This window comes from Onychomys torridus, chromosome 2, assembly GCF_903995425.1.
Source record: "Onychomys torridus chromosome 2, mOncTor1.1, whole genome shotgun sequence".
NCBI lineage: Eukaryota > Metazoa > Chordata > Mammalia > Rodentia > Cricetidae > Onychomys > Onychomys torridus.
Window position 1 is genome coordinate 125,283,303 of NC_050444.1, and position 23,855 is coordinate 125,307,157.

The 23,855-nt window shown below is 48.3% G+C and overlaps 1 protein-coding gene across 5 annotated transcripts; it reads left to right on the forward strand.

Moving 5' to 3' along the window:
• The first annotated feature begins 4,713 nt into the window (after positions 1-4,713).
• Cc2d1b (coiled-coil and C2 domain containing 1B) lies at positions 4,714-20,342 on the forward strand. 5 transcript variants are annotated; one of them, XM_036178659.1, is made up of 25 exons: positions 4,714-4,848; positions 6,070-6,152; positions 8,729-8,873; positions 9,903-10,018; positions 10,321-10,479; positions 10,884-11,009; positions 11,179-11,338; positions 11,503-11,684; positions 11,833-11,908; positions 12,013-12,123; positions 12,200-12,318; positions 12,555-12,627; positions 12,816-12,940; positions 13,331-13,439; positions 13,517-13,689; positions 14,089-14,214; positions 15,343-15,401; positions 15,487-15,603; positions 15,883-15,956; positions 16,064-16,122; positions 16,331-16,382; positions 17,686-17,785; positions 17,917-18,007; positions 19,025-19,154; positions 19,395-20,342. In XM_036178659.1, the coding sequence occupies exons 2-24, from the start codon at positions 6,087-6,089 to the stop codon at positions 19,151-19,153; spliced, it is 2,547 nt and encodes an 848-aa protein (XP_036034552.1). In that variant the 5' UTR covers positions 4,714-4,848; positions 6,070-6,086; the 3' UTR covers position 19,154; positions 19,395-20,342. The 5 variants fall into 5 exon arrangements, with proteins under 5 accessions (XP_036034552.1, XP_036034553.1, XP_036034554.1 ...); XM_036178660.1 differs by having other exon boundaries at positions 19,403-20,342; XM_036178661.1 differs by having other exon boundaries at positions 11,569-11,684.
• The last annotated feature ends 3,513 nt before the right edge of the window (positions 20,343-23,855 follow it).

A 23,855-nucleotide genomic window follows, 5' to 3' on the forward strand; every position in this document is an offset into this window, starting at 1 on the left:
AAGTTGATTTTGTAGAGAAGAACTGGTAGGGTTTTGTGTGCATCACAGGACAGTGCTCCTTGTATGCAGGAGGCACTGGGTTCATTTCCCACTGCTAAGTGCAAACCAGATGCCTCTAGCCCTGGTGCCTTGTGCCCTGCATGGTGGTGCATACCTGAAATCCCAGAATTGGGGAGGCTGAAGCAGGAGTGATTACTACAGGTTTGATGTTAGCCTGGGCTACATAGTAAATTCAAGGCCAGCCTGAAGAAACAAATAAGAATTGCTAGAAATAATAGGTATAAAGTTTTAAAAGGTATCCCTCCCAGAGCTAGAAAGATGCCTGAGTAGTTAAGGGGACTTGCTCTTACAGGGAATCTAGGTTCAGTTCCCAGTATCCAATGGCAGCTTACAACCATCTATAACTCCAGTGATGGGGTATCTGAAACCTTCCTCTTGTCTTCCAAGGCACCAAGCATGCACATGGTACATATACATGTATGTGTACATGCAGGCAAACACTCAAATCTTTAAAACAAAATTTTGTCTGCATCAATGTGTGTGTACCACCTGTGTGCCATCAGGAGAGGCCATCTGATCCCCTGAAACTAGTTACAAATGGTTGTGAGGAGCCATGTGGGTGCTGGGAACCAAATCTGTCTTCTGCTGAGCCACCTCCCCAACCACTATCAGGGTTTGTTTTTTGTTGTTTTTGTGTGTGTGGAGCTGAGGATTGAATCCCAGGCCTTGTGTTTGCTAGGCAAGTGCTCTACCACTGAGCTAAATCCCCAACCCCCAGATTATTTTTTAAATTTCCATGACTAACAAAATGAAGCAGTTTGAAATGGATCAAAGACATAACTAAAAGCTAAAATGGGAGCTCTTTCAGAGGATCTCAGCTGCGTTTCTAGAACTAAAGTTTACAACTCTAGCTCCAGAGGGTTTGACACTCTCTTGTCTTCCATGGATATCTGCGTGCGCACTTACAGACAAACAATAAATTTTAATTGCCAGAAAAAAATCAAGCAGAAGAAACGGCTCAGTCGTGAAGAGCATACACTGCTCTTACAGAAAATCTGAATTCCTCTTGAACCTGTTATCTGGCAGCTCACAACTGCCTGTATCTCCAGCTCCAAGGTATCTGACACCCTCTTCTCGACTCTGAGGGCATGTGCCCCTGTATGCACGTACCTACACACAGATCCACACAAATAATCAAAAAATTTTTGAACTTTTAAAAATTTTTAAAAATCTGGAACTCGACTGGGAAGAGGGCTTGGTGGGTGCAGTGTTCACTGCATGAGTGTGAGAACCTGACCAACACATACACAAGCTGGGCACAGTGGAAAGCATATGTAACTCCAGCATTGGGGGTTAAGAGACAGGTGAATCCCTGAAGACTTGATGGCCAGCTGAAACTGCTCTGGGGTCACTGAGAGTCCCTGTCTCAAAAGTAAGGAGGAAAGCAATAGAGGAAGACACCAGTGTGAACCTTTTGACTTCCAGTTGGCAGGGCTGTGTTCAGCTTATGCAGACACACAGGCAAGTGCACCTGAATGCAGACACCTGGTAGGCAAGAGATTCTCCACAAGAAGCAGCCCCAAGGATTAACAAATGGGACTACAGGAAATTAAAAAGATTTTGCACAGCAAAGTGCAAACAGCCTATATGGTGGAAAAAAAATCTTTATCAGTTATACTTTGTGCCTAAATATATAAAAGACTGCAAAAATTAAAACACTAGCTAGGCATGGTGGTGCACACCTTTAATCCCAGCACTTCAGAAGCAGGGAGATTTCTGTGAGTTGGGCTAGTTTGAGCTTCATGGTGCCTGCCAGGGCTGCATGGAGTCTCCAAAAGAAAACAAAACAATAAAAACATCTGGTTCTCATATCAAAGGGAATAACTAAGAAATAGTTTGTTCTGGAGCCAAATATGAGTGGCGATGGTCCAAGAACACAGATTTAGGGAATCCCAAATACCACATGGAGTTTTTAATAGAAACAAGGAAAGTTAAAAAAAAAAAAAAAAAAAAAAAGAAAGAAAACGGTATTTTTTTCTCTCCAGTCCCTGTTTTTGTTTCCTATTTTTATTTCTCTATGTTTGTGTGAGTGCATGCTACATGTGTGTAGTGCCCTCGGCGGCCAGAGAAGGTTTCAGATCCCCTAGAGCTGGGATTATAGATGGCTATGAAACCTTTGATGTGGGTGCTAGGAAACGAACTTAGGTCCTCTGAAAGAGAAGCAAGTTTTTAAACCACTCAACCCATTTCTCCAGCTCCAAAGGAAATTTTCAAATACATTGGTGGAAGCTTCAGTTGGGTGGGTGGATTACAGCAAAGTGGAGACATCCTTGCTATAGGCCTCTGATGTGACCTGCTGGTATTCTTAGCTTTTGGCTTTCCAAGCTAGAGATCCATTCACACATTCCAAAAGGATTTAACTAATAATAGTGGACGAGATGAGGGATCCTAGAAGCTCACTAATCAAGCATCCAGTTCAGTAAGAGACCTTGTCTCAAGGAAATAAGCTGGAGAATGGAAAGCTGTAGAGGAAGATAGGGGGCGCTACATGAGCACGTGATAGGCACCATACACACACACACACACACACACACACACACACACACACACACACCACGCAGAACTCCAAGTGTACTTTTCTATCGCCTGAACAGGACAATAGCACCCAGGAAAACTACGCGTAGAAGCCTAAGAAAACAGTGTTAAGTTCATCTTTACACGTAAGTTGGCACAATGGTGATTCTTTGCCATTATCCACTTATATTAGGCGAGAAGTTTTTTTCTGCACTGGTCCCTCTGGCCATTACCCACTCTTATCCCTCCATGCTCTAAAATACACTATCGTCTACATTCTGTGTCTCATCTGAGTTCATTACATGGAGAATACAAGGGATCTAGGAGTCTGGGGAAGGCCAGAGTGAGATTCCTGTAAGAGGATTGAAAAGGAAGTATTGCAGTGGCCATGTCTTGTGGTAATTTAAATCCACAGGCAGGTATCACCAGGGCTAGGAGGTAGCTTGCCTAACGTGAGTAAGTCCCTGGGTTCTATCCTTAAAACCTCACAAGTCACATAGGTGTAATGCTTGCACTGGGGAGATTTAGGATCACAAGTTCAAGGTCATCCTTGACTACAAATCATACAGAAGTCGGGGTTTGACTCCATGAGACTGTTTCCAAACAAACCTGTAGGAATGAACAAACATGTGTCATGCCATGCTTTGGAAGCTAGAGATATCAAAACAGTGCAGCAAAAATGTCTGCCTTTGTGGACGAAACTGAAATATTTTGGTTTTTTGTTTTTGTGTGTTTTGTTTTGTTTTGTTTTTCTAGACAGGGTTTCTGTGTAGCCCTGGCTGGCCTGGAAGTCACTATGTAGACATGGCTGGCCTCGAACTCACAGTGATCTCCTGGCTCTGCCTCCTGAGTGCTGGGATTAAAGGCGTGCGCTGCTGCTGCCGCCGCCGCCGCCGCCAACCAGCAGTTTATGTGAAATGCTGTACTAGTGATATCTCTGGAGAGATCAGAGAAGCAGCACAGCCAGCCACTGGAAAACCTTTTTCTTCTAAGATGGATTTATTATGTATACAGTTTTCTGCCTTCATATATGCCTGCAGGCCAGAAGGCTGTACCAGAGCCACCAAGTAGTTGCTGGGAATTCAGCTCCTATCTCTGCTTTATCACTTCCTGTTATCTCCTCCCAAGTGCTGGGATTAAAGGCATGTGCCACCACTGCCTAGCCTCTAGTGGCTAGCTCTGCACTCTGAACTCAAGACAAGCTTTAGTTGTTAAAGCACAAACAAAGTATCACCACAGTTGTGTCTTTGTATAAACCTTAAACATTTTATTATAAAAAATAATAGGCGGTGGTGGCACATGCCTTTAATCCCACCCAGCACTCAGGAGGCAGAGCCAGGTGGATCTCTGTGAGTTCGAGGCCAGCCTGGTCTACAGAGCGAGATCCAGGACAGGCGCAATGCTACAGAGAAACCCTGTCTCGAACAACAACAAAAAAGTTAACTTTAAGAGGTTTAGCGTGTGTGGGCTATAGAACTGTTCCTTCAATCAGAACTGAAGCCTGCCGTTTCTCAATGAAGTGAGGCTGCACGTGTAGTGTGGGGATCTCGGGGTTTTATAGGACAGAAAAAAAAAAGGGAACTTTGGTCACGGAATAGTCCGTCTGCATGCAGGTCAGTTCCATCAATCCCGATCTAACAGGGCTGCTTATGAGTCAAGAGGCGGCCCTTCAGTTTGCAGCGATCCTCCTGCCTCACTCAGTGTTCTACAGAGTGCTTTGGCTCCTCTGATCTGAAGTTTCGTCCCGCCCTCTGGCTGCAAAGGAGCCCCATTTCCGGAGACTCGGTTTTCAGCGCCTAGGGTGGGCTGCGAGGAAGCACCAACCTCTGGCCATCCTCCAGAACCCAGCCTAGGGACGCGACCCTGCTGGGAGGCGTGTGAGCTTCCGAGCGCCCGAAGAGAACGAGGAAGGAGGCCTGGAGGACACACCACGCCAAGGAGGGAGGGAGGGAGGCGACTCCAGTGCCTGCGAGAGGAGCGAGGCCGCCGAACCCCACGCCGCGGCTGTACAGCCAGCCGCTCTCGCGTTACCTGCTCGGCGACGCCTGCGCACTGCCAGCCCCGCCCCCGGCGTCACCTGCCTGCGCGCCCCGCCCGCTTCCCCGCGCACATGCGCACTGCGAGGCGCTGGCGGCGGCGTCACGTGCCGGGCGCGAGCCTCCGCCTCCTGGGCGGGTGCTTCCTGTGGCAGTCTCCGCCGCCGCCCGGGGGCCGCGGGAAGCCTGGCGGTCCCGGGCTGTAGGAGGCCCGGTTTTGGTTCGGATCCGCCGCGAGGTATGCCACGTGCCCGCCTCCCGGCTTGTGGAGCCTGGGGACGGCCGGGGAGATGGCGGTAGCTTGGGCCGGGCCGGGCCGGGCCGGGCCGGGCCTGGCAGTGGGAGGACGCGCGGGTGTGGGGAGCCCGGCGTCGCCCCTCGACGCGGACGTGCCTCTCTTGAGCCCCGACCGAGGTTCCCCCGGCACCGGAGTGGCAGTGGAGCGCCTCACTCTGCCGAGCGCCTTCGCTCCCGCATCCCGCCCCGGCTGACACTACGCTGTTTACCCGAGTCGAAATCTGACACTTGGAGTGTCGAGCGCTTGGGCGCTCACACCCAGGGAACCTCGCAGCCCTGTTGACTGCAGCTCCAGACATGGGACCCCCGTCTGTGTCTCAGTCCCCAAGCCATCCCACGCTCCTGCGTAGACTTGGAAGATGCTCAAGGCCAAGGTTTCCCCGCCCTGTGTGATCTCCCACTTCCCCGTGCACCTTTTGCAGCCCATGATGCTTCCCACTGCTGTCAGGATAACGCCCATGTACCTTTAGAAACTTAAAGGTGTTTCTGTTTCGCCCCTCGTTCATGTCTCCATTCTAGTCTCAAGGTTTGGTTTATGCCTCACTGATCCCGGGCCTTCCTTTTCCTTGTGTAGGCCAAGACATTTCTCACCTTAGAACTGATATCAGTTTGTTTGATTTGCTTGGGATTCTGCTCTTCCCTAGTCTCCAAACTTTATGACTCAGCACAGGCATCATCCTTTCTAAGATGCCTTTTTTGATGTTCTGGATAAGGGGACACTTCTGGCATCCATGGCCAGCGGTGGTTGTCTGCCCATGGGTCTTTTTCCTTGAAGATTGGAAGTTTCTCCACTTCCAGTGCTGGGTGGGTTGGGCCACAGTATGCGTTGATCACTTGTGACATCTTTCAGAGGATCTGAATGCTGAGTCAGGTGCAGAGTGTCCAAGGACACTGATGATAAAAGCGATCTGTGTCTGTGTTGGCTAGTGGTACCCATTAGCCATGTACAGCTACTGAGCACTTGGACCTAGCGTTGCTTCCATGGCTCTGTCTTCCAGACTCTCCATATCGCTCTGTTGACAGTGGTACCCAGCCTTTCACCCACTGCCTTCTCTTGCCTCTGTGCTTTAATTACAAAGTGGTGTTTTACCACTGGGACCCCTGTTGGGTCATATCCTATCATCTGTTCCAGTCTAAGTCTCTTCAACTTTACACCCAATAGGTATCTAGCCTGCCAAGATGCCAGGGCCAAGACCTCGCAAGGGCCCTAAGACCAGAGGCCAGGGTGCTGAAACTGCAAAGCAGGTATGGACCTGGCCTCCTTCACCCCTGGGTCAACTTGGGGTGGGGATCTCTTGTCACTTGTGACAAATTGAGTCACCTGGGTGGTGGGATAAGCAGTACCTGTAGGTGATGAAGTCCTTCGAGTTCAGTGGCCAGTGCCTGACATCTCTTGGGTTTCAACTCTGCCGTCCTGTCTTGTCCATACCACATAAATAACCTGAGCATCAGGAGCTACTAGGCTTGGATTGTTCTGAGACATAAGTGTTCTCATGGGTTCTTTATTTGGAATGACAACTCTGCTGTCTAGCTCTAGGATGCCAGGACTTGAGGGCTGTAGTCAGCGGCAGTCAGTTGCTGCCCCAGGACAAAGGGACAGACTCTGGTGAGGGAGTCTAAAGAAAGAAGATCTTCTATGTTTTCTTCTTCGTTTCTTCTGGGACTTGGGGCTATTATTTTTTATTGTTTTCTGGAAGCATGTAGGCTGGGCTTGGTGGTCCACATCCAAAATCCTCATACTATGGAGGAAGGTCATGAATTCAAGGCCAGTGTGGGCTACATAAGCAGTTTCAAGTCGCCTGGACTGCATAGCAAGCATGATTCAAACAGCAGGTCAGGTGGCTCAGTGGTTAAGAGTGCTGTTTTTGCAGAAGAATGGGTTGAGTTCCCTACACCCACTTGGTGGCTTACAACCATGTGTAACTCCAGTTCTAGGGGATTTGACGCCCTCTTTGGGCTTCCGTGGGCACTGCAGCCACACAGTGCACATACATGCATGTGGGCAAAACCATCACACTTATAAAAAAAACCTTAACAAATCAGGACAGACAAATAAAAACTCTTGTAATGAGTTGGGGTAAAGGGTATAGATGTCATTTAAACCTTATTTTAAATTATTTTAGTTTGTCATTCAGAAAGTTTAAGCTATTACTGAACACTGGGGTAAACTAATACCTATGTCTGCCTAGAATTTTCTAGATAATGGACACAGAAAATAAGGTGGAGACGGGGTGGGGGGGGGATGACGGGTTAGTGTTTAGTAGGCAGAGTCAGTTTTGCACATGAATTCTGTGAATGGATGGTAGTGATGGTTGTATACCAGTGGGAATGTATAATATCACTTAGCTTCACACTTGAAAATAGGTAAGATGGCAGATTTCATGCTGTGTTTATGACAGTTGAAAACTAAATGTGGTGCACATACATAAAATTCCAGCATTAGGAAGGCTGAAACAGGAAGGTTGTGAGTTCAAGGCCAGCCTAGGTTATACAATGAAAGCATGTCTCAAGTTACCCCCTCTCCCTAAAAAAGATTAGGGTATGTGTATATGGCAGGATCTCTCAAGATGGTGAGAATTAACTAATAAGTCATGAATGAATCTAAGTGTTGTGACCAGCAGCTGCGGCTGTTATTGTTAATTATAATAGTAGCCCTGTTGTTTTATTGGTCTCAGAGTGAATAGGGATAAACTCAGGGTCTTGAGTATGCTAGGCAAGTGCTCTTCTATTAGCTGTAATCTCAGCCCTGTTTTTCTTTTAATTTTGACACAAGTTCTCTCTCAAGTTCACTAGGCTGACTTTGAACTTATCTTGTATCCCAGGCAGGTTTTGAACATACAGTCTTCCTGCCTCACCTCCTCCAGTGCTGGGGTCATGAGCAGATGCCACCACATGTGATTTTGTGATTTTTTTTTTTTAAGACAGGGTCTCATGTGTACCCCAGGTTATCCTTAAACCCCTGATCATCCTGTGTTCACCTCCCAAGTGCTGGAATTGCATGCATGTACCGCCATATCAGGGTTTGTCATGTGATTCTTTTTGCTATTTATTTTATGACATGGTCTTTAGCTCTATCCTGGAACTCACTCACTATGTAGTGAACTCACCAGATTGGCCTTGGACTTGGGGTATTCTCCTGTCTTAACTCTTATGTTCTGGTTGATAATGTGATTAAGAAAAATGATTTAGGTGTATGTATGTGTGAATGTATGCCACATGTGTGGGTATCTATATGCCAGAAGAGAGCATCAGATCCCCTGGAGCTGGAGTTACAGGCAATTTGGCTTTTCTATTAAGCACTTGGGTATGGTTCCCAGCTCCCACATGATAGTTTAAAACTACCTATAACTTCAATTTCAGGGGATTTGGCTTCTGACCTCCAAGGGCACCAGGTACACATGGTACCTACCCATCCATATGTGAAGACAAAACATTCTTATACATACAATTATAAAATCTCAGCCGGCGGTGGTGGCGCACACCTTTAATCCCAGCACTCGGGAGGCAGAGCCATTCGGATCTCTGTGAGTTCGAGGCCAGCCTGGTCTACAAAGCGAGTTCCAGGAAAGGCGCAAAGCTACACAGAGAAACGCTGTCTCAAAAAACAAAAAACAAAAAAAAAGGGAAATCTCTATGCCAGATGGTAGTGACCCATGCCTTTAATCCCAACACTTGGGAGGCAGAGGCAGACAGATCTCTGAGTTTGAGGGTGGCCTGGTCTACAGAGCGAGTTCCTGGACAGTCAGGGCTACACAGAGAAACTGTCTCAAAAAACCAAAATAAATAAATAAACTCTAAAAACAATCTCTCTGTGTTCTTAGCTGGGTCTTTTCGTGGAGTTCAACACTGAGGACATGCTCCTGGGGATGGATGAGACTGAAGATGAGGGTGACCTGGAGGCTGAGCTGTTGGCTCTCACTGGAGAAGCAGGGAGCACAAGCAGGAAGCCAGCACCAAAGGGCCATGGTGAGTTTTCACCCCTGGGCTGGTGTAGGCCATCGGGGAGAGAGGGTCCTTGCCTTACAGCCTGGAGGACTCAGCCTGCTTCCCCAGTTCTTTTGATAGGTCTACCCTTCCAGCCACAAAGTTCAGCCACAAAGAGGTCAGTTATGCACCTGTATTTGGAGCTTCCTCCCCTTCATGGACAAATCTGATTCTTAGATTCTTAGTCCTGCATAGGTAGGTTTCACATACAGTAGTGCCATCAGCACTGACAGGTCATGTGCACAGTAAATAGAAGTGATGTCAGATGAGTAAGTGAAACCTCCCTGTAGCTATCAGACTAAAGGGTGTGAATACTCCTCTTAGCAGGAACCATCGGAGGTAGCCTGCATATCTTTGAGCTAAAACCAGTGACGTGACTGGGAAGGGATCACTACCTTAGCCCTGCTTTAGGACTAGACAAGCCTGGGTTTGAATATTGCCACTTACTAAGATTGTGAATTTGGGGAAATGGATGTTGGTGCATCTTAGTTTATTCAGTATAGAAAATGAGGATAATGTTGGCTAGTTGGTGGTGGCGCATGCCTTTAATCCCAGCACTTGGGAAGCAAAGGCAGGAGATCTCTTGAGTTAGAGGCCAGCCTGGGCTACAGAGCGAGTTCCACGAGAGAGAAACCTTGTCTCAAAAAACAAAAGGCGGGGCATGGTGGAGGGGGGGGGGAAATAAACATAATGTTACCCATTTTACAGAATTGTAAGTAGTAAGAAATTTGAGTAGATGTTAAACCATTTACAAATGTGAAGGGCATAATGGGGCAGTGTGTCGGTACACTAACCTACAAGCAGGAATGCAGGGAAGGAGTGGCTTGGGGAGCCCAGGAAGGCATCCACAACAAGGGTCTTTTGAGCTGGTTCGTCAAAGAAGAGCACCTTTCTGAATGGGACTGTGCTGTGGAAGGGATGGGGAGTTTCTGCCTGGGATGGCTACCATAGAGTGAGTTAAAGGCCCTTCTTTACTGTCCAGCACCTCACCTGAGTCCTGTCTCTCCTCAGCCCCACTGCCCATGGCCCACATTGAGAAGTTGGCAGCAGACTGTATGCAAGATGTGGAGGAGGAGGAGGAGGAGGAAGAGGAAGAGGAAGGGCTGGAGGAGGATGCAGACCTGCTGGTGTGTTTGAGGAGAGAGCTATTGAGGGGCTGGGGTTTGTTTTTCTTTGTCCGACCGAGTGAGCACCCTTCCCTTTCCTGGCCTTGACTTCTGAAATCTGTCTGCAGTTTGGAATTCTCAGATTTGAAGTCTTTGTTTTTATCAAGGTCTTCTTTGATTAAAGAACTCTTGGTAAAGGGGACTAAGCTCAGGATTTGACATTGACAGATACTGCTGAGGAAGCGGGTCCTTTAAACATTTTCTCCAGTCATGAGTATAGCCATGCACGAGGCACCCAAAGTTCTTGGGCTGTGTTTCCTCAGACAGAGCTACAGGAGGTCCTGGGTGTGGATGAAGAGACTGGACTGCTCGATGGCAGTGAGGCAGCAAGCCCAGACTTGTCTGAGGAGACGACACAAGACAATACTGAACAACCTGGAATGCAGACAGCCTCCCAACAGGCTTTACCTGCAATGCCTCAGGTAGGTTTTGCAGAAGGGCCCTAATGTGTCTTTGATGCTCCTGTGTGTTTATGAATAGTGTGCATGAAGCATGGCTTATACAGCAGAGTTGCCAAATAACTCGAACCCCCACACAGAGAGCAGGCATGAGAAACTTCCATAGCTGACAAACTTCAGGGGCCTTCCTGTTCCGGCCACTCCTGGACGTCATATCCTGGCCTCTACTGATTGGGGCGGGGGCTCTGCTTGCCTGATGTAATGTCTGGCCTCTCTTGTGGGCTTTGCCTCATACTCTGGGGGCTTAGGCACCTCTTTCTCCTGGAGTCCCAGAGATCCATCTTCTGGGGTAGCTTCCTCACAGGGAGAGAATGGCAAGGGCCTAGCTGGCTATGGAGTGGCCCAGCCCTGAGCTGAAGTATCTGCAGGCTGGAGGGCCTCGGGGGCTGCAGGCTTTGCTGGAGGAACGGATCCATAACTACCGGGAGGCCGCAGCCAGTGCCAAGGAGGCTGGTGAAGCTGCCAAAGCCCGGCGCTGTGAGCGAGGCCTGAAGGTGAGTCAGCTGTCTGTGAGGCAGACTTGGAGAGCAGGGCTGTGGGTGAGGTGAGTATAAAGGGAGTGCCACTCACAGGTGGGGGAAACATGGCGGATCACTGTCTTCCAGCAAGGCCCAGGTCTTGGTTACTAGTAACCTGGGTTACTAGTCTAATTCTTTCCTTCAGACTTTGGAGTCCCAGCTTGCCACTGTGAGGAAAGGCGGGAAGATCAGTGAGGATGAGATTCCACCTCCAGTGGCCTTGGGCAAAAGGCCCCCACCCCACCTGGAGATAGCCAATAGGAACTCTGAGACAGACTCTTCAGCTCCCTGTGCCATGGAGCCAGGTATCTGAAGACATCCTTTTCCGGTTCCCATAGTCTGCCTACCCCAGCTGCCTGCCTGTCGTTCCAAGAATTCCTAGACCAGCAAGGCTTGGGTTTCGGGGGGTTCTGGAACTCCCTCCTTTGACTCTGTAGCCAAGTTCTCTGGGGTTTTTTGTTTCATGTAGACAACCATTTCCACTCTGAGAGCAGCCCCCCAGGCAGCTCTGCCATTGCTCCCCTGCCTAATGCAGACCCAGACTCAAAGGCCCTGCTGTTAGCCCGACAGAGAGAGTACAAAGTAGCTGCTCTCAATGCCAAGCGGGCTGGAGATGTAGATCGTGCCCGGGAGCTCATGAGGATCGGGAAGGTAGGACACCCCGCTTTCACTGTAGATGGGGAGGCAGAGGCTCAGACGGGCCAGAGAGCACCTGGGGGAGAGCAGCCTGGTGGAAGTTGTTTTAGGCCAGGCTCTTGGGGTGCCCTGGCTCATACCCTTAACTGCTCTTCTTCTGCAGAGATTTGGTACTGTCCTGGAGGCCCTGGAGAAGGGGCAGCCTGTGGATCTGAGTGGCATGCCCCCAGCACCTGAGGGTTAGTCAGATAATGGGGGTATCTGCTTAGGCTGGGACTAGGGAGGACTGTGAGATGTGGGGTTGGCCAGATACTCTGTCTACCTTGCTACTCTGGGTCCCCAGATCTGAAGACCCTCACACAGGCTTCTAAGGCCCACACAGCAACTGGAGCACTGTCCCCAGCAGTGGAGCAGGTGCAGCCAGTGATGGCCTCTGACCTCCCAGCCACCCCAGGTAGGACTCAACAGTGGGACAGTGGAGTGGGGACTTGGGAAGAGGCAGGGTGAACTGATAGTTTCTTTTCCTACAGAGCCAAAAACAGTGCTGGATGCTTTACAGCAGAGGCTGAACAGGTACCGGGAGGCAGGCATCCAGGCCCGGGCCAGTGGGGATGAGCGCAAGGCCAGGATGCATGATCGAATTGCCAAGGTGAGCCCGTTGCTGTCCAGCCCTATCCTATGCTGGCCTGTCCCGGCGGTGCCTTTCCTACCTGCTTCCCTACATGCCCTGGTCTTCTCGGAGTCCTTGTCTGTTTACAGAGTTCTTGCTGCCTCGGGACCCCTTTTCTACTGGGGCTGCAGCCTTCCCCTGTCTTCTCTCTCTGTCTCTCTGCAATGAGGGCCTGGAGCCTGCAGGGTGCTAGAAATCCCTTCCTTCCCATGTAGCAATATCAGGACGCTGTTCGAGCTCATCAAGCAGGGCAGAAAGTTGACTTTGCTGAGTTACCTGTTCCTCCAGGTGGGTAAGGCTTGGCCTATGGAACTTAGGAGGTTTCTGAGCAAGAAAGGAGGGAGAACAATTCCTCGTATGTGTGCCTCCACCTTGTGCAGGTTACCCATCCCAGAACCAGGCAAGACCCACAGCAGCCTCACGTGCCCTTACCACTGCTGCCTTGCTTCCTTCCTCTCTACTCTGTCTCTTCCCAGGATTTCCTCCCATCCCTGGCCTGGAGACCAGGAAAGGAATCCAGGAGGACTCAATGGCAGCAACTTTGGCAACTGCCCAAAAACTGGCCTCAGAAGATGCAGACCTGGTAGATGAAGATGAGGAGGTTTGGCTATGGGTCCAGGACTTTGGGGTTTAGTCAGGGGGACAGGAGATAAGGAATAAATCCAGACCTGCTGTAGTATATTAACCTCATAAAATAGAGATCTTTTCCTCTATTTTAGAGAAAAACTTTGCCAGAGGCAGAACTAGAATTCAGATATGGGTATTTCTGACTTCCAAACCCAAGTTTCTTTTTATTCTGTGATGCTTCCTGTAGGGAAGTTAGGCTAGAAAGCTTTTGAAGTTTCCGTCTGTGAGTTCTATAGCTCTGGAGGCCAAGCCTCTCTCTGAGATCACAGAGTGAATGGGTGCAGCCCTGGGTAGGTAGCCAAAGTTGAGGCCAGGGTGGGAATGATAACTATTTGATAGCCTCCTAACTGGGTGCTACCTGCAGAGTGACACCCCAACACAGGCCCCAGTGGCCAAGAAGCCAGCACAGCCTTCATCTCGTCTTCTGACAGAGCCCAAGGCCTCGGGTTCTAAGGAACCACTGAGTCCATCTGGTGAGTCAGGGACAAACAGGACAGAGGAGTGGAGGTCCGGAGAGAGGCACGGCCCTAACCATTGGCCTCTCTTTTAGCTCGGGAGCAGCTGGCGCTGCTGGAGGCCCGGAAACTACAATACCAACGAGCAGCTCTGCAGGCCAAGCGCAGGCAGGAACTGGAGCAGGCCAAATCCCACTTCCGAGTGGCTAAACGTCTTGAGGCCCAGATCACCCAGGTCCGAGCAGGCCAGCCCATTGACCTCTCCAAGGTGAGTCCCACCTACTGAAGCGGAGGGCGGCTTCAAACACAGGTGGGGCTGGTGGTTGGGCATGAACCAGAGTGGCTTCAGGGCGGAGCGGGGACTTGGGTCAGATGGTGTCAGCAGGGAAAGAGCCTTTTGTTTTTCTCCCTTTTGTAACCTGAGGTAAACCATTGGGGAGAGAGAAAGGGAAAGGAATATGAGTCACCTGTGGTCAGAGGTGACATGGCAGGGCCAGTCTAGGCGAAGCAGTGCTCTAATAGCCAGGGACAGAATGGGAGACATAAGTGTCACTGGAAGTTACTGGCAGTTGGGGAGGGAAAAGTATAGCATGGATTCCTGTGTTTGTTTAGTTCAGTAGAGGTGTAATCTGATTCTTGGGCCCGAGGGGCCTTATGATCTGTGCAGGTGCCTTCACCCTTGATGGATGAAGAGGGTGACTTCATCCTCATTCACCATGAGGATCTGCGACTCTCGCAGAAGGCTGAGGAGGTGTATGTCCAGCTACAGAAAATACTCCTGGAGCAGCATGAGGTCAGCAGCCCATATCTCTCTGCCTTTTCTGTGTCCTAGCATGGGTTCAGAGCCTAACTTTTCTCACTGGCCTAAGTTAGGACCTGGGACAAGCTGTTTTCCTCATTTGTGAAATGAAGCTACCCTTTTTAATTTAATTATTTGTTTGTTTTGTTTTGTTTTTTGTTTTTGTTTCTGTTTTTCGAGACAGGTAGCTTTGTGCCTTTCTTTCCTGGAACTCACTTGGTAGCCCAGGCTGGCCTCGAACTCACAGAGATCCACCTGGCTCTTCCTCCCGAGTGCTGGGATTAAGGACATGCGCCACACCGCCCGGCTTATTTAATTTTTTTTAAACATGTATGTTTTGCCTATGTGTGTATACGTATATTACATATGTGCCTTGTGCCCATGGAGGTCTGAAGACATTGGATTCCTTGAAACTGGAGTTACAGGTGCTTGTGAGCCACTGTATAGGTGCTGGGAACCAGATTTAGGTCCTCTGCAAGAGCAAGTGCTCTTAACCAGTGAGCCATCTCCCCAGCCCCCTTCTTTCATATAGTTATGAAGGGAAATGGGTTTTGTGAAAGGGAATTGACCTGAAGTGCTGGCTTTTCTGGGAAGACTGTTCTGAGGTATATGCTTGAATTTGTTTGCTGATGCTGTTGATCTTTAAGACAGGATCTTGCTATGTACCGTGCTGTCCTAGAACTCATCATGGACCCTAGACTGACTTCAAACTCAAAGTCCTTCTTCCTCAGCTACCCAAATGCTGGAAATAGAGACAAGTGTCACCACACACACATAAATTTTGAAGGAAGGAGTTTGCCAAATGAATTTTTGGGAAATGGCTATCCTCAGAGGAAGCGCAAAGTATAGTAGAGCCAAGCGTGGTGGGTGATACATACCTGCAATACCAGCACTTGGTAGGGTGAGGCAGGAGAACTGCCATGAGTTCCAGTGTGGGCTGTGTAACTGAGATCCTGTCTCAAATTGACAAACACAAGTTAAACAGGAAAGTGTGTTAGAAAGAGCGCCCTGTAGGAGAGGTGAAGATAAAGGACTGTTAGGGGCTTTGAGAGGTTAGACCTTGAATGCTAGCCTTGGCAAGCCCTGCTCTGGCTTGGAGTCACTCTGGGCTCCTGTTTCTAGAAGTGCCTGCTGTTCTCCAAGCAGTTCATGCACCAGGGCAATGTGGCTGAGACTACCCGGTAAGTGTCAGGGTGTGCTGGCTTGCTGGGTTATGGACCAGATAACAAATCCTACCTTGCTGACTTGGTTACCTGTCCCTGGCAGGTTTGAGAAGCTTGCTCAGGACCGAAAGAAACAGCTTGAGATTCTGCAGCTAGCCCAGGCCCAGGGCCTTGACCCTCCCAGCCACCACTTTGAGTTGAAGACATTTCAGACCGTGAGGTGCCAAAGGCCGAGGGAAACTGGCTCTGTGCAGGGATAGGGCAGAAGGTTTGGAGCAGAGCCTGGAGTCTCTTCAGTACCATGGGTATTGGAGTGTGTGGAGGGGGTGGGTGTGCTGCCTTCAGAGAGAAGCTCAGCTGCTGTGCCCTAGAAGTGGCTCAGAGCAGGAGTGAGAGACCATGGCCCGCCAACCCTGCTCCACCCTGGGGCACTGTGCTGGCTTGTTCTGTCGCTGTCATGTCATGTCGCTCACTCTGCACGCTTCCTCCCCATCTGTAGGATCTTCTCCGAACTCAACAGCACAGAAATGCATCTGATCATCGTTCGGGGAATGAACCTCCCAGCCCCACCAGGTAACCCAAGGATCACCTTACTGAAGGATGTTGTTCACGGAGCCTACTTGCTGCCCGGGCACCGGGCTCAGACTGTGCTTTCCACCCTGACTCCTTTTTCTTTATAGGAGTGACTCCCGATGACTTAGATGCTTTTGTGCGCTTTGAGTTTCACTACCCTAACTCGGTGAGGTCCTGCTAGGGTTAGGACCCTCTGAACCCCAGTGCTGTTTAGTGTCTCGCTGTCTTGGAGAGGCATGGTCATAGGGGTGGGTTAAAGACACTGGCCCATCTGCAGGGATTGCTGTCCTTACTGCTGACCCAGCCAGAGCGTTGTGCCCGTAGACTTGGATTGTTTGTTATCTGTTTTAACTTCTTCCATCTCACTGCTGTAGGACCAGGCTCAAAAAAGCAAAACAGCCGTGGTAAAGAATACAAACTCTCCAGGTGAGTTACGTCTAAGACCTATTTCTGCTCTCACTTCCTGTGTAGACAGCCCAACTTGTCATGTTTTAAGAGCTGCTGTCTTATTTGGCCACACCCAACTCCAAAATAAAGGCAGGTATTATTAATAGTTCTCTTACTTAGTTATGAAAACAAGCCTAGTGCTGGAGAGGGATCAGTGGTTAAGAATGTACCGCTCAGCCAGGAGGTGGTGGCGCACGCCTTTAATCCCAGCACTTGGGAGGCAGAGGCAGGCAGATCTCTGAGTTCAAGGCCAGCCTGGGCTACAGAGAGAGATCCAGGACAGGCTCCAAAACTACAGAGAAACCCTGTCTCAATAAGAAAAAAGAATGTACTGCTCTTGGGCTGGAGAGACGGCTCAGTGGTTAAGAGCACTGGCTGCTCTTCTAGAGGTCCTGAGTTCAATTCCCAGCATCCACATGGTGGCTCACAACCATCTGTAATGAGATCTGGCGCCCTCTTCTGGCCTGCAGGTAAACATGCAGGCAGAACACTGTACATAATAAATAAATAAATCTTTAAAAAAAAAAAAATAGAAAAGAAAAAAACAATGTACTGCTCCTGCAGAGGACCTGCTTCTGGTTCTCAGCACCCACATCAAGGGGTACACACCCTCCTATAACTAGAGAGGGAGAGAGAGAGGTAGGAGATATGACGTTTCTAACAATCTTGGTCACTTGCACACATACGTGCCTACATACACACTAATAAAATTAATAAAGGTCTTTTAAATTTTTTTTGAGACAGGATTTCAGTTTGTAGCTTGTAGCTCTGCCTGGCCTGGAACTCATAGAGATCCACCTACCTCTGCTTCCTGAGTGCTGGGATTAAAGGTGTGCCCCATTATACCTGCAGAAAAAAATTAATGAAAATCTTAAGAAAAAGCAAGGCCGGGCAGTGGTGGCGCACGCCTATAATCTGCACTTGGGAGGCAGAGGCAGGAGAATCGCAGCAAGGTTAATGCCAGTGTGATCAATATAGTGAGTTCCAGGACAGCCAGGGCTACACAGTGAAACCCTGTCTTAGGCAAGGGTGGGGGTTGGGGGTGATGGTACTTGAATCCAGGAATTTTTACTCCACATTCCAAATGCTTTCCATTATATAACCTGTGTCTCCACGCACCAAAGTGTTTACAAGGCACATGTTCTTAAAGTGTTTACAAGGCACATGTTCTGCCTGTCTCTGGTGGCTGACACCCTGAATTGCAGGCAGTGAGCTCCAGAGAGGAAGCCTGCACTGGGCTTCCTTTTCTACTTCCCCAAGAATTCCAATTCTCTCCTTGCAGAATTTGAACAAGTTTTCAAACTAAACATCAACCGAAATCACCGGAGCTTTAAGAGGGTGATCCAGAGCAAAGGAATCAAATTTGAGATCTTCCACAAAGGGTAGGGTTCTGTTAGTCCCACTGGCAAGGCAGAAGGGGAGGAATGGCAGACAGATCTGTTCCCCATATCGTTGTTCGCTTGCATTGCCTGCTCTGCCCAGGTTAATCCTCTGTTGCCTCTTGCCTTCCCAGATCCTTTTTTAGAAGTGACAAGCTGGTTGGCACAGCACACCTGAAATTGGAAAGGCTGGAGAATGAGTGTGAGATCAGAGAGATTATGGAGGTAGGCCCAGGATGAGCTGATAGTCTTGGAACTCTAATGAGTAATGAGGGTTCTGTGCACATTTTCAGTTTGTCTGTGGTGTTGTATCCCCATGTTAGAGATGGAAGAAGTAAAGAAAGTCTGAGCAACTTTCAAAGGCAGCCAAATGGGAAGTAGCCATACTCCTTCCATAGTCTGGGACTACTTAAGTTCCTAGGAGGGACAGTTGAGAGAAGACCCTTGAGGATTCTGACCAAATGCTCAGCATTGTATAGATTTCTGTTTGTAGGGCTGTGTTGTTGTGCTTGGGGCAGTGGGCAAGTAGCAGGAGGTAGAGAACAAGCTCTAAATAGGAAGTAGATATAATATTTCTAGATCATATGCAAATTGGGAAGGTAGCTCCTTAAGCTTCCATGACCTTACAGAGTTACACAAGCTGAGGAGCTTTAAAACCTGCCTTTGACAAATGGGGAACAAGCCAGCAGAGAAGGGACTTGTCAGTTCCTAGTTTGTGCTTGGTAGAGCCAGGTCCAGACAGATCCTTCCTGATGCTTCTAGAGGCTAGGGCTTGCCTCTCCCCACCTGGAGCTGTCCTAACGTGGGGCCTAGTCTGAATTGCCTAAAGGTGGCCGAATTTCTCAAGCTTGTTGCTGTACTTTGTATTCCGCCATTCCCTCATCGGCCCTAGATGAGGGCATGGACTGAGTTCTACTTGTGACTGCTACCTAACCATCTACTTCTCTGTGGGCCATGTGTGAGGGTGTAGGCTCTGTTCCCTGAAGCCAGTGCTAATTCTAGGAGTTATGAAGATCAAGAGGAAAAACAGAATAGAGCTATGGGTTTCTCATCTCCAGCCAGAGCACTGATACCTTGATGTTTAGGTTATTTATTTGTAAGATCTACTGAGAGTAAGCAGTCCACCACTTCTCATATTGCAGGAGGAAGTCAGGGCTGTCCTGATGCATACACCCAGGATGCCTTATCTGCTTGGGACCTATCTGCCCTCAATTACTATCTACTTCTCTGTGGTTGTCACAGGTTTTGGACGGAAGAAAGCCCACTGGGGGGAAGCTGGAGGTGAAGGTGAGGCTTCGGGAGCCTCTGAGCAGCCAGGATGTGCAGATGGTCACTGAGAACTGGCTGATCCTGGAGCCTAGGGGCTTGTGAGGTGGGTAGCTCTCTGAGACACCAGATCTGTCTCCCTACTAAAACAACTTTTTCAGCCATTTCTGGGCAGAAAGCCTTTGATTTTTTCTTCTCTGAAGGAGACTAAAGGCAAAACTGTTGAAGTGCTTGTGGGTTGTTTCTGAAGTTCCTCAATAGACTTGGGTCGGGAAGAACCTCTTATAGTTAACTGTTTTCAGAAACCTTTTAAAAATTGGTTTTCTTTGTGCTTTTGCCTTGTGAGGTGGTCAGCCTGGAGATAATCGGCCAGCCTGGTACCAGCTCACCAACCCAGCTTTGCTGGCTGCAAGAGCCTCTGTACGTGAGAGATGCTGCTACCCAAGCACCAAAGACCCGTGGACTAACCGCTGCCTGGGCTTTCCTCATGCTGCCTCTCCTGGGTCTCCATGGAAGCGGATCCTAGGAGCTTCTCATATAGCCACCCATCCCCCAGACATGGGTGAAGACAAGGATACCCCCATTGCTCTGTGCCATAGAGTCCTATTGCCCCTTAACCTCTGCATAGTAATGACGGACAGTTTTCTCCAGCCCCCAGTTGCCCCATTTCTGGATGTGCCTTTCAAAAAAGATGTAACTGTAAGGGATGGGAGACTTGAGGGTGATCGGGAACCTTCCCTGCTTAGGGGAGGGCAGGATTCCGTGACTCCGGCTGGTCCGTGGCAGCCTGTCCCGGCCAGCTGTTTCCCCTCTGCTGTGCCTTTGGTCCTGTCACCTGCTGCACTAGCCTTCCTGCTTCTCAGGGGCCTCAGGAACAGGAAAGTTACTTTGGTACTATTGGTGGGAAGGGGAAGGTTTTCTTGGTTTTGGTCCATGTACCTAAGATGTTAACTAGGAAGAAAAGAAAAAAAAAATCATCAGTTCTGTGTAGCCATTTTTATTTTAAAACTAGGTCTAATTCCCTGTAAGGACTTTATATTCTAAACTGTTAATTTACTATCAAAGTCTTTAAATGCCCTGTTCCTGGTCACTCTAAACGCCAAAGTAGCAGTATCATGTGTACACTGCACCTGTGCATTCCTCTTGTGAGGAGGCCTGTCCTTGACTGATCACTTGGCTAACCCCAAGTTCTATAGCTTTTGTGGTGAGTGGATGAAAATGAAGGGACAGGTAGTTGCAGCAGAGTTAATATTCACAAATACATTATTCTAGATTCCTCAGAAATCAGCACCTCAACTCTTCCCGTTTTTTTTTTTTTTTTTTTTAAGTTTTATTTATTATGTATATAGTGTTCTGCCTGCATGTATCCCTACAGGCCAGAAGAGGGCATCAGATCTCATTACAGATGGGAATTGTGAGCCACCATGTGGTTGCTGGGAATTGAACTCAGGACCTCTGGAAGAGCAGCCAGTGCTCGTAACCTCTGAGCCATCTCTCCAGCCCCTCTTCCCGTTTTAAAGCATTAACCTCAGCAAAGTATTCCTCCACATTTACTTTTTATTTTTTTATATTGGTTGTATGAGGCAGGGTCTCTGTAGTTCAGGCTGGTCTTGAACTCACAGCAATCCTCCTGCCTCAGCCTCGCTAGTGCTGGGATTACAGGCACGAGCCACCGTGCTTGGCTTCCTCGAGATCATTTGTGAAGGCTCTATGTGAAAGAAGTACATTTAGCCGCTGGTCACTACAGTGTTGCATAAGCACAGCTCGGGTGAGCTTTTGTGTGTCTGTTGGAGATCACAGGGCTGGACCATGCTTCCCTGCCCTTAAGAATTTACCAGAGTGATTAGTGGGGAACAAGGGAGAAACTGGACAAGTGATCTTCCCCAGAGCCCTCTGGCCAGTCTCACCTAGCAGATGTAAGAGATTAACAATTATCATCACATTGCGTGTCCAGCAGTGATTTGGAGAAAGGGTCTCTGCCTTCATGAAGGAGCCCAGAGCAGAGGGCTGGCCTGAAAGGGTACTTTGCCTACAGTTTGCATCTGACTTGGTGCTTGCTACAGTGAAGAACCCCTGGGATGGTTCTCCAGGATCCCCATCTGCCCGAGGCAGTGCTCACTCCACCCCTCTGCCAGAACTGTTCTAGTGTTCTGAGACTTCAAGGATTTCCCTTTACAACTTGTTCACTTTCAGTCCGCTTTATTGCTCTGCTTAGTGGAAAACAACTTCAAGGCTGAGGGCAGCCTGACAGAGCCACCCACTGGACTTGCAGACGGGTTCTTAAAAGGTCTTTGTTGTAGCCAAGGAATGCATGGGTAGGGGAGGGGCCTGCATAAAGCCTCATTTATGTAAGATTTGTTCAACCACCATAACCAAACATTGTTCATGAATATAACTGAGAACCAGCTACAACCAAAATCATCTCAAAGATTGCACTGCGTGTCTTTTGAGTTACTTAACTGAATAAAACACGCAATTTTAGAGTCAGGAAATTTTGCTCACGAAAGGCAAACATTTCTAGGATGTTTTCCTTTGTGTAGCACCACTCTAAAACCTGTGTGGTTGCTTGCCTAGTTCTTAAGGCTCCCCGCCGCCACCACCAAATATTTGTGGCATTCCCTAAAAGATCTTGGCACTAAATGAGGTCAGCTGTTTTGAGTTTGAAACAACAGGGCTGAGGCTGGTAGTCCCAGGAAGTGTGTACCTTTTCCATTTCTAATGTGTTAAGGATCAGACGATTCTTCCCTTCTCTGGGCCTCAGGTGCCTGGCCCCTAAGATGAGCAGCAGCAGCCCTGCTCTATTTTTAGGTCTTATGTATATGACTCTTAAAAATCCCATTACCGCTGGGTGATGGTCATGCACGCCTTTAATCCCAGCACTCTGGAGGCAGAGCCAGGCGGATCTCAGTTCAAGGCCAGCCTGGGCTAAAGAGTGAGTTCCAGGAAAGGCGCAAAGCTACACAGAGAAACCCTGTCTCGGGAAAAAATAAATAAATTAATTAATTAATTAAAAAAAATCCCATTACCAAGGGGAGTCTTGGCCCTGGAGGAAATGGGAATGGAGGGGAAGGGCTGGGGGAAGGGAGAGGGGGGAGGACGGGGAACCCATGGCTGATATGTAAAATTTTTGTTTGTTTTTCAAGACAGGGTTTCTCTGTGTAGCTTTGCGCCTTTCCTGGATCTCGTTCTAGCTGGCCTGGAACTCATAAAGATCTACCTGCCTCTGCCTCCCGAGTGCTGGGATTACAGGCGTGCGCTGCCACCACCACCCGGCTGATATGTAAAATTAAAACACAAATATAATTAAAAAGAAAAAAAAGCCAAAAAAAAAAATCCCATTACCATTATTTAATTTTAGCATTAGTAAAATAGAAGCTACTGTTAGAAATACACCAAATGCATAATTATCTTTCAGATGATCAGAGAAGTCTGATTGGAATTTGGAGCCCACCAGCAGCAGGGCCCAGTATAGATGGAGAAGACAGGAGATAGGACCTTAGACAGTCCTATCCTTCTGTCACCTGGAGTGCAGGAGGTATTGAGAGAATTGAAAAAAATGGAGTACCAGGTATAGTGGCATATTCCTGTAATCCCAGTACTTGGGAGGAGGAGGCAGGAACATCTGGAATTAAATATTGTCTTTGACTAGACTGTGAGTTTGAGGCCAGCCTGGGCTACAAGAGAACCTGTCTCAAAAAAACAGTAAATACATTAGACAATATATGCTTACAAAACACTTGGTAAGCATACAATAATTTTTAAAAACAATAAGTTACCAGGATGCAATTCTACTCTTCTGTGTAGAAGCTCTGTATTTATCTTTTAGGTTTAAACCTAGAAAGCCTTGCCTAATTAGGAATGTGATGCTTCAGTATTTCACTTTATAATATAAATTACAGTACACATTATATAAAACCAAAGTTAAAAAGGAGAAAAGTATCCTTGATGGCTTAAGCCCAATTTTCCAAGATGATTTTACTACACATGAAGGATATTTTATGAATTAAGAACAGACCTGTGTTTATGGCTCCAGAATTTGTTCTTTGTGGGATGGTTAGAAACCTTGGATGTTCTAGAAGATCCAAGTCCAACAGTAAGGTGCAGTGAGCTGGGCAGGAGGATGAGGCGGCTGCTGTAGAAGCCCCCATCTTTTGAGGTATATTCAGACTAAGCTCAATATTAACACCTAATATGCCTCTCTTGTTAAGAGCTTCTGTCATTGAGGATGGCTCAAGTGCTCTTTTCTTACAAATTAGTGCTGTCTGGGGCCAAAGGGCACCTCTGGGGCTTTGTATCTAAATCTTAGAGAAAGGTCATGATCCCATTTCTGTAGCTTCCAATCAGTAAAACCTTTGGAGAATCAGGTGTAGAGTGTAATCTTCACCCAGCAAAGAGATGGTCACAGTCAGGCACATTGGCCAGGCCTGGCCTTTGGGTCTTTAGAAAACAGCAACATACCCAAACAGGTCTACAGCCAAGGGCCAGGCTCAGCCTTAACCACCGGAGAGGGGTGGGTCCAGGCTCCCACTGTCCCAGAGGCCTGCATTTGAACCCAGGGCATGTGAGAACTCTGCTTTTGCTTAATGGAACTAGATCCCGTGTGGTCTGGGCTTTAGAAGATGCCGTGGACACTAGCATCAGTTGCCCTAGAGTAGTATATTTCAAACTAAGAGAAATGCATTTGGCCTGTGATCAAAATAAGTTTAACAAAGATAAAATCAGAGTGTATCACGTCTTGGGTGAACCAGACCTTGGTTTCCTGTACTATTCCAGTTAGAGGGCTGCTTAGAGATAAAGTGATTCCAAG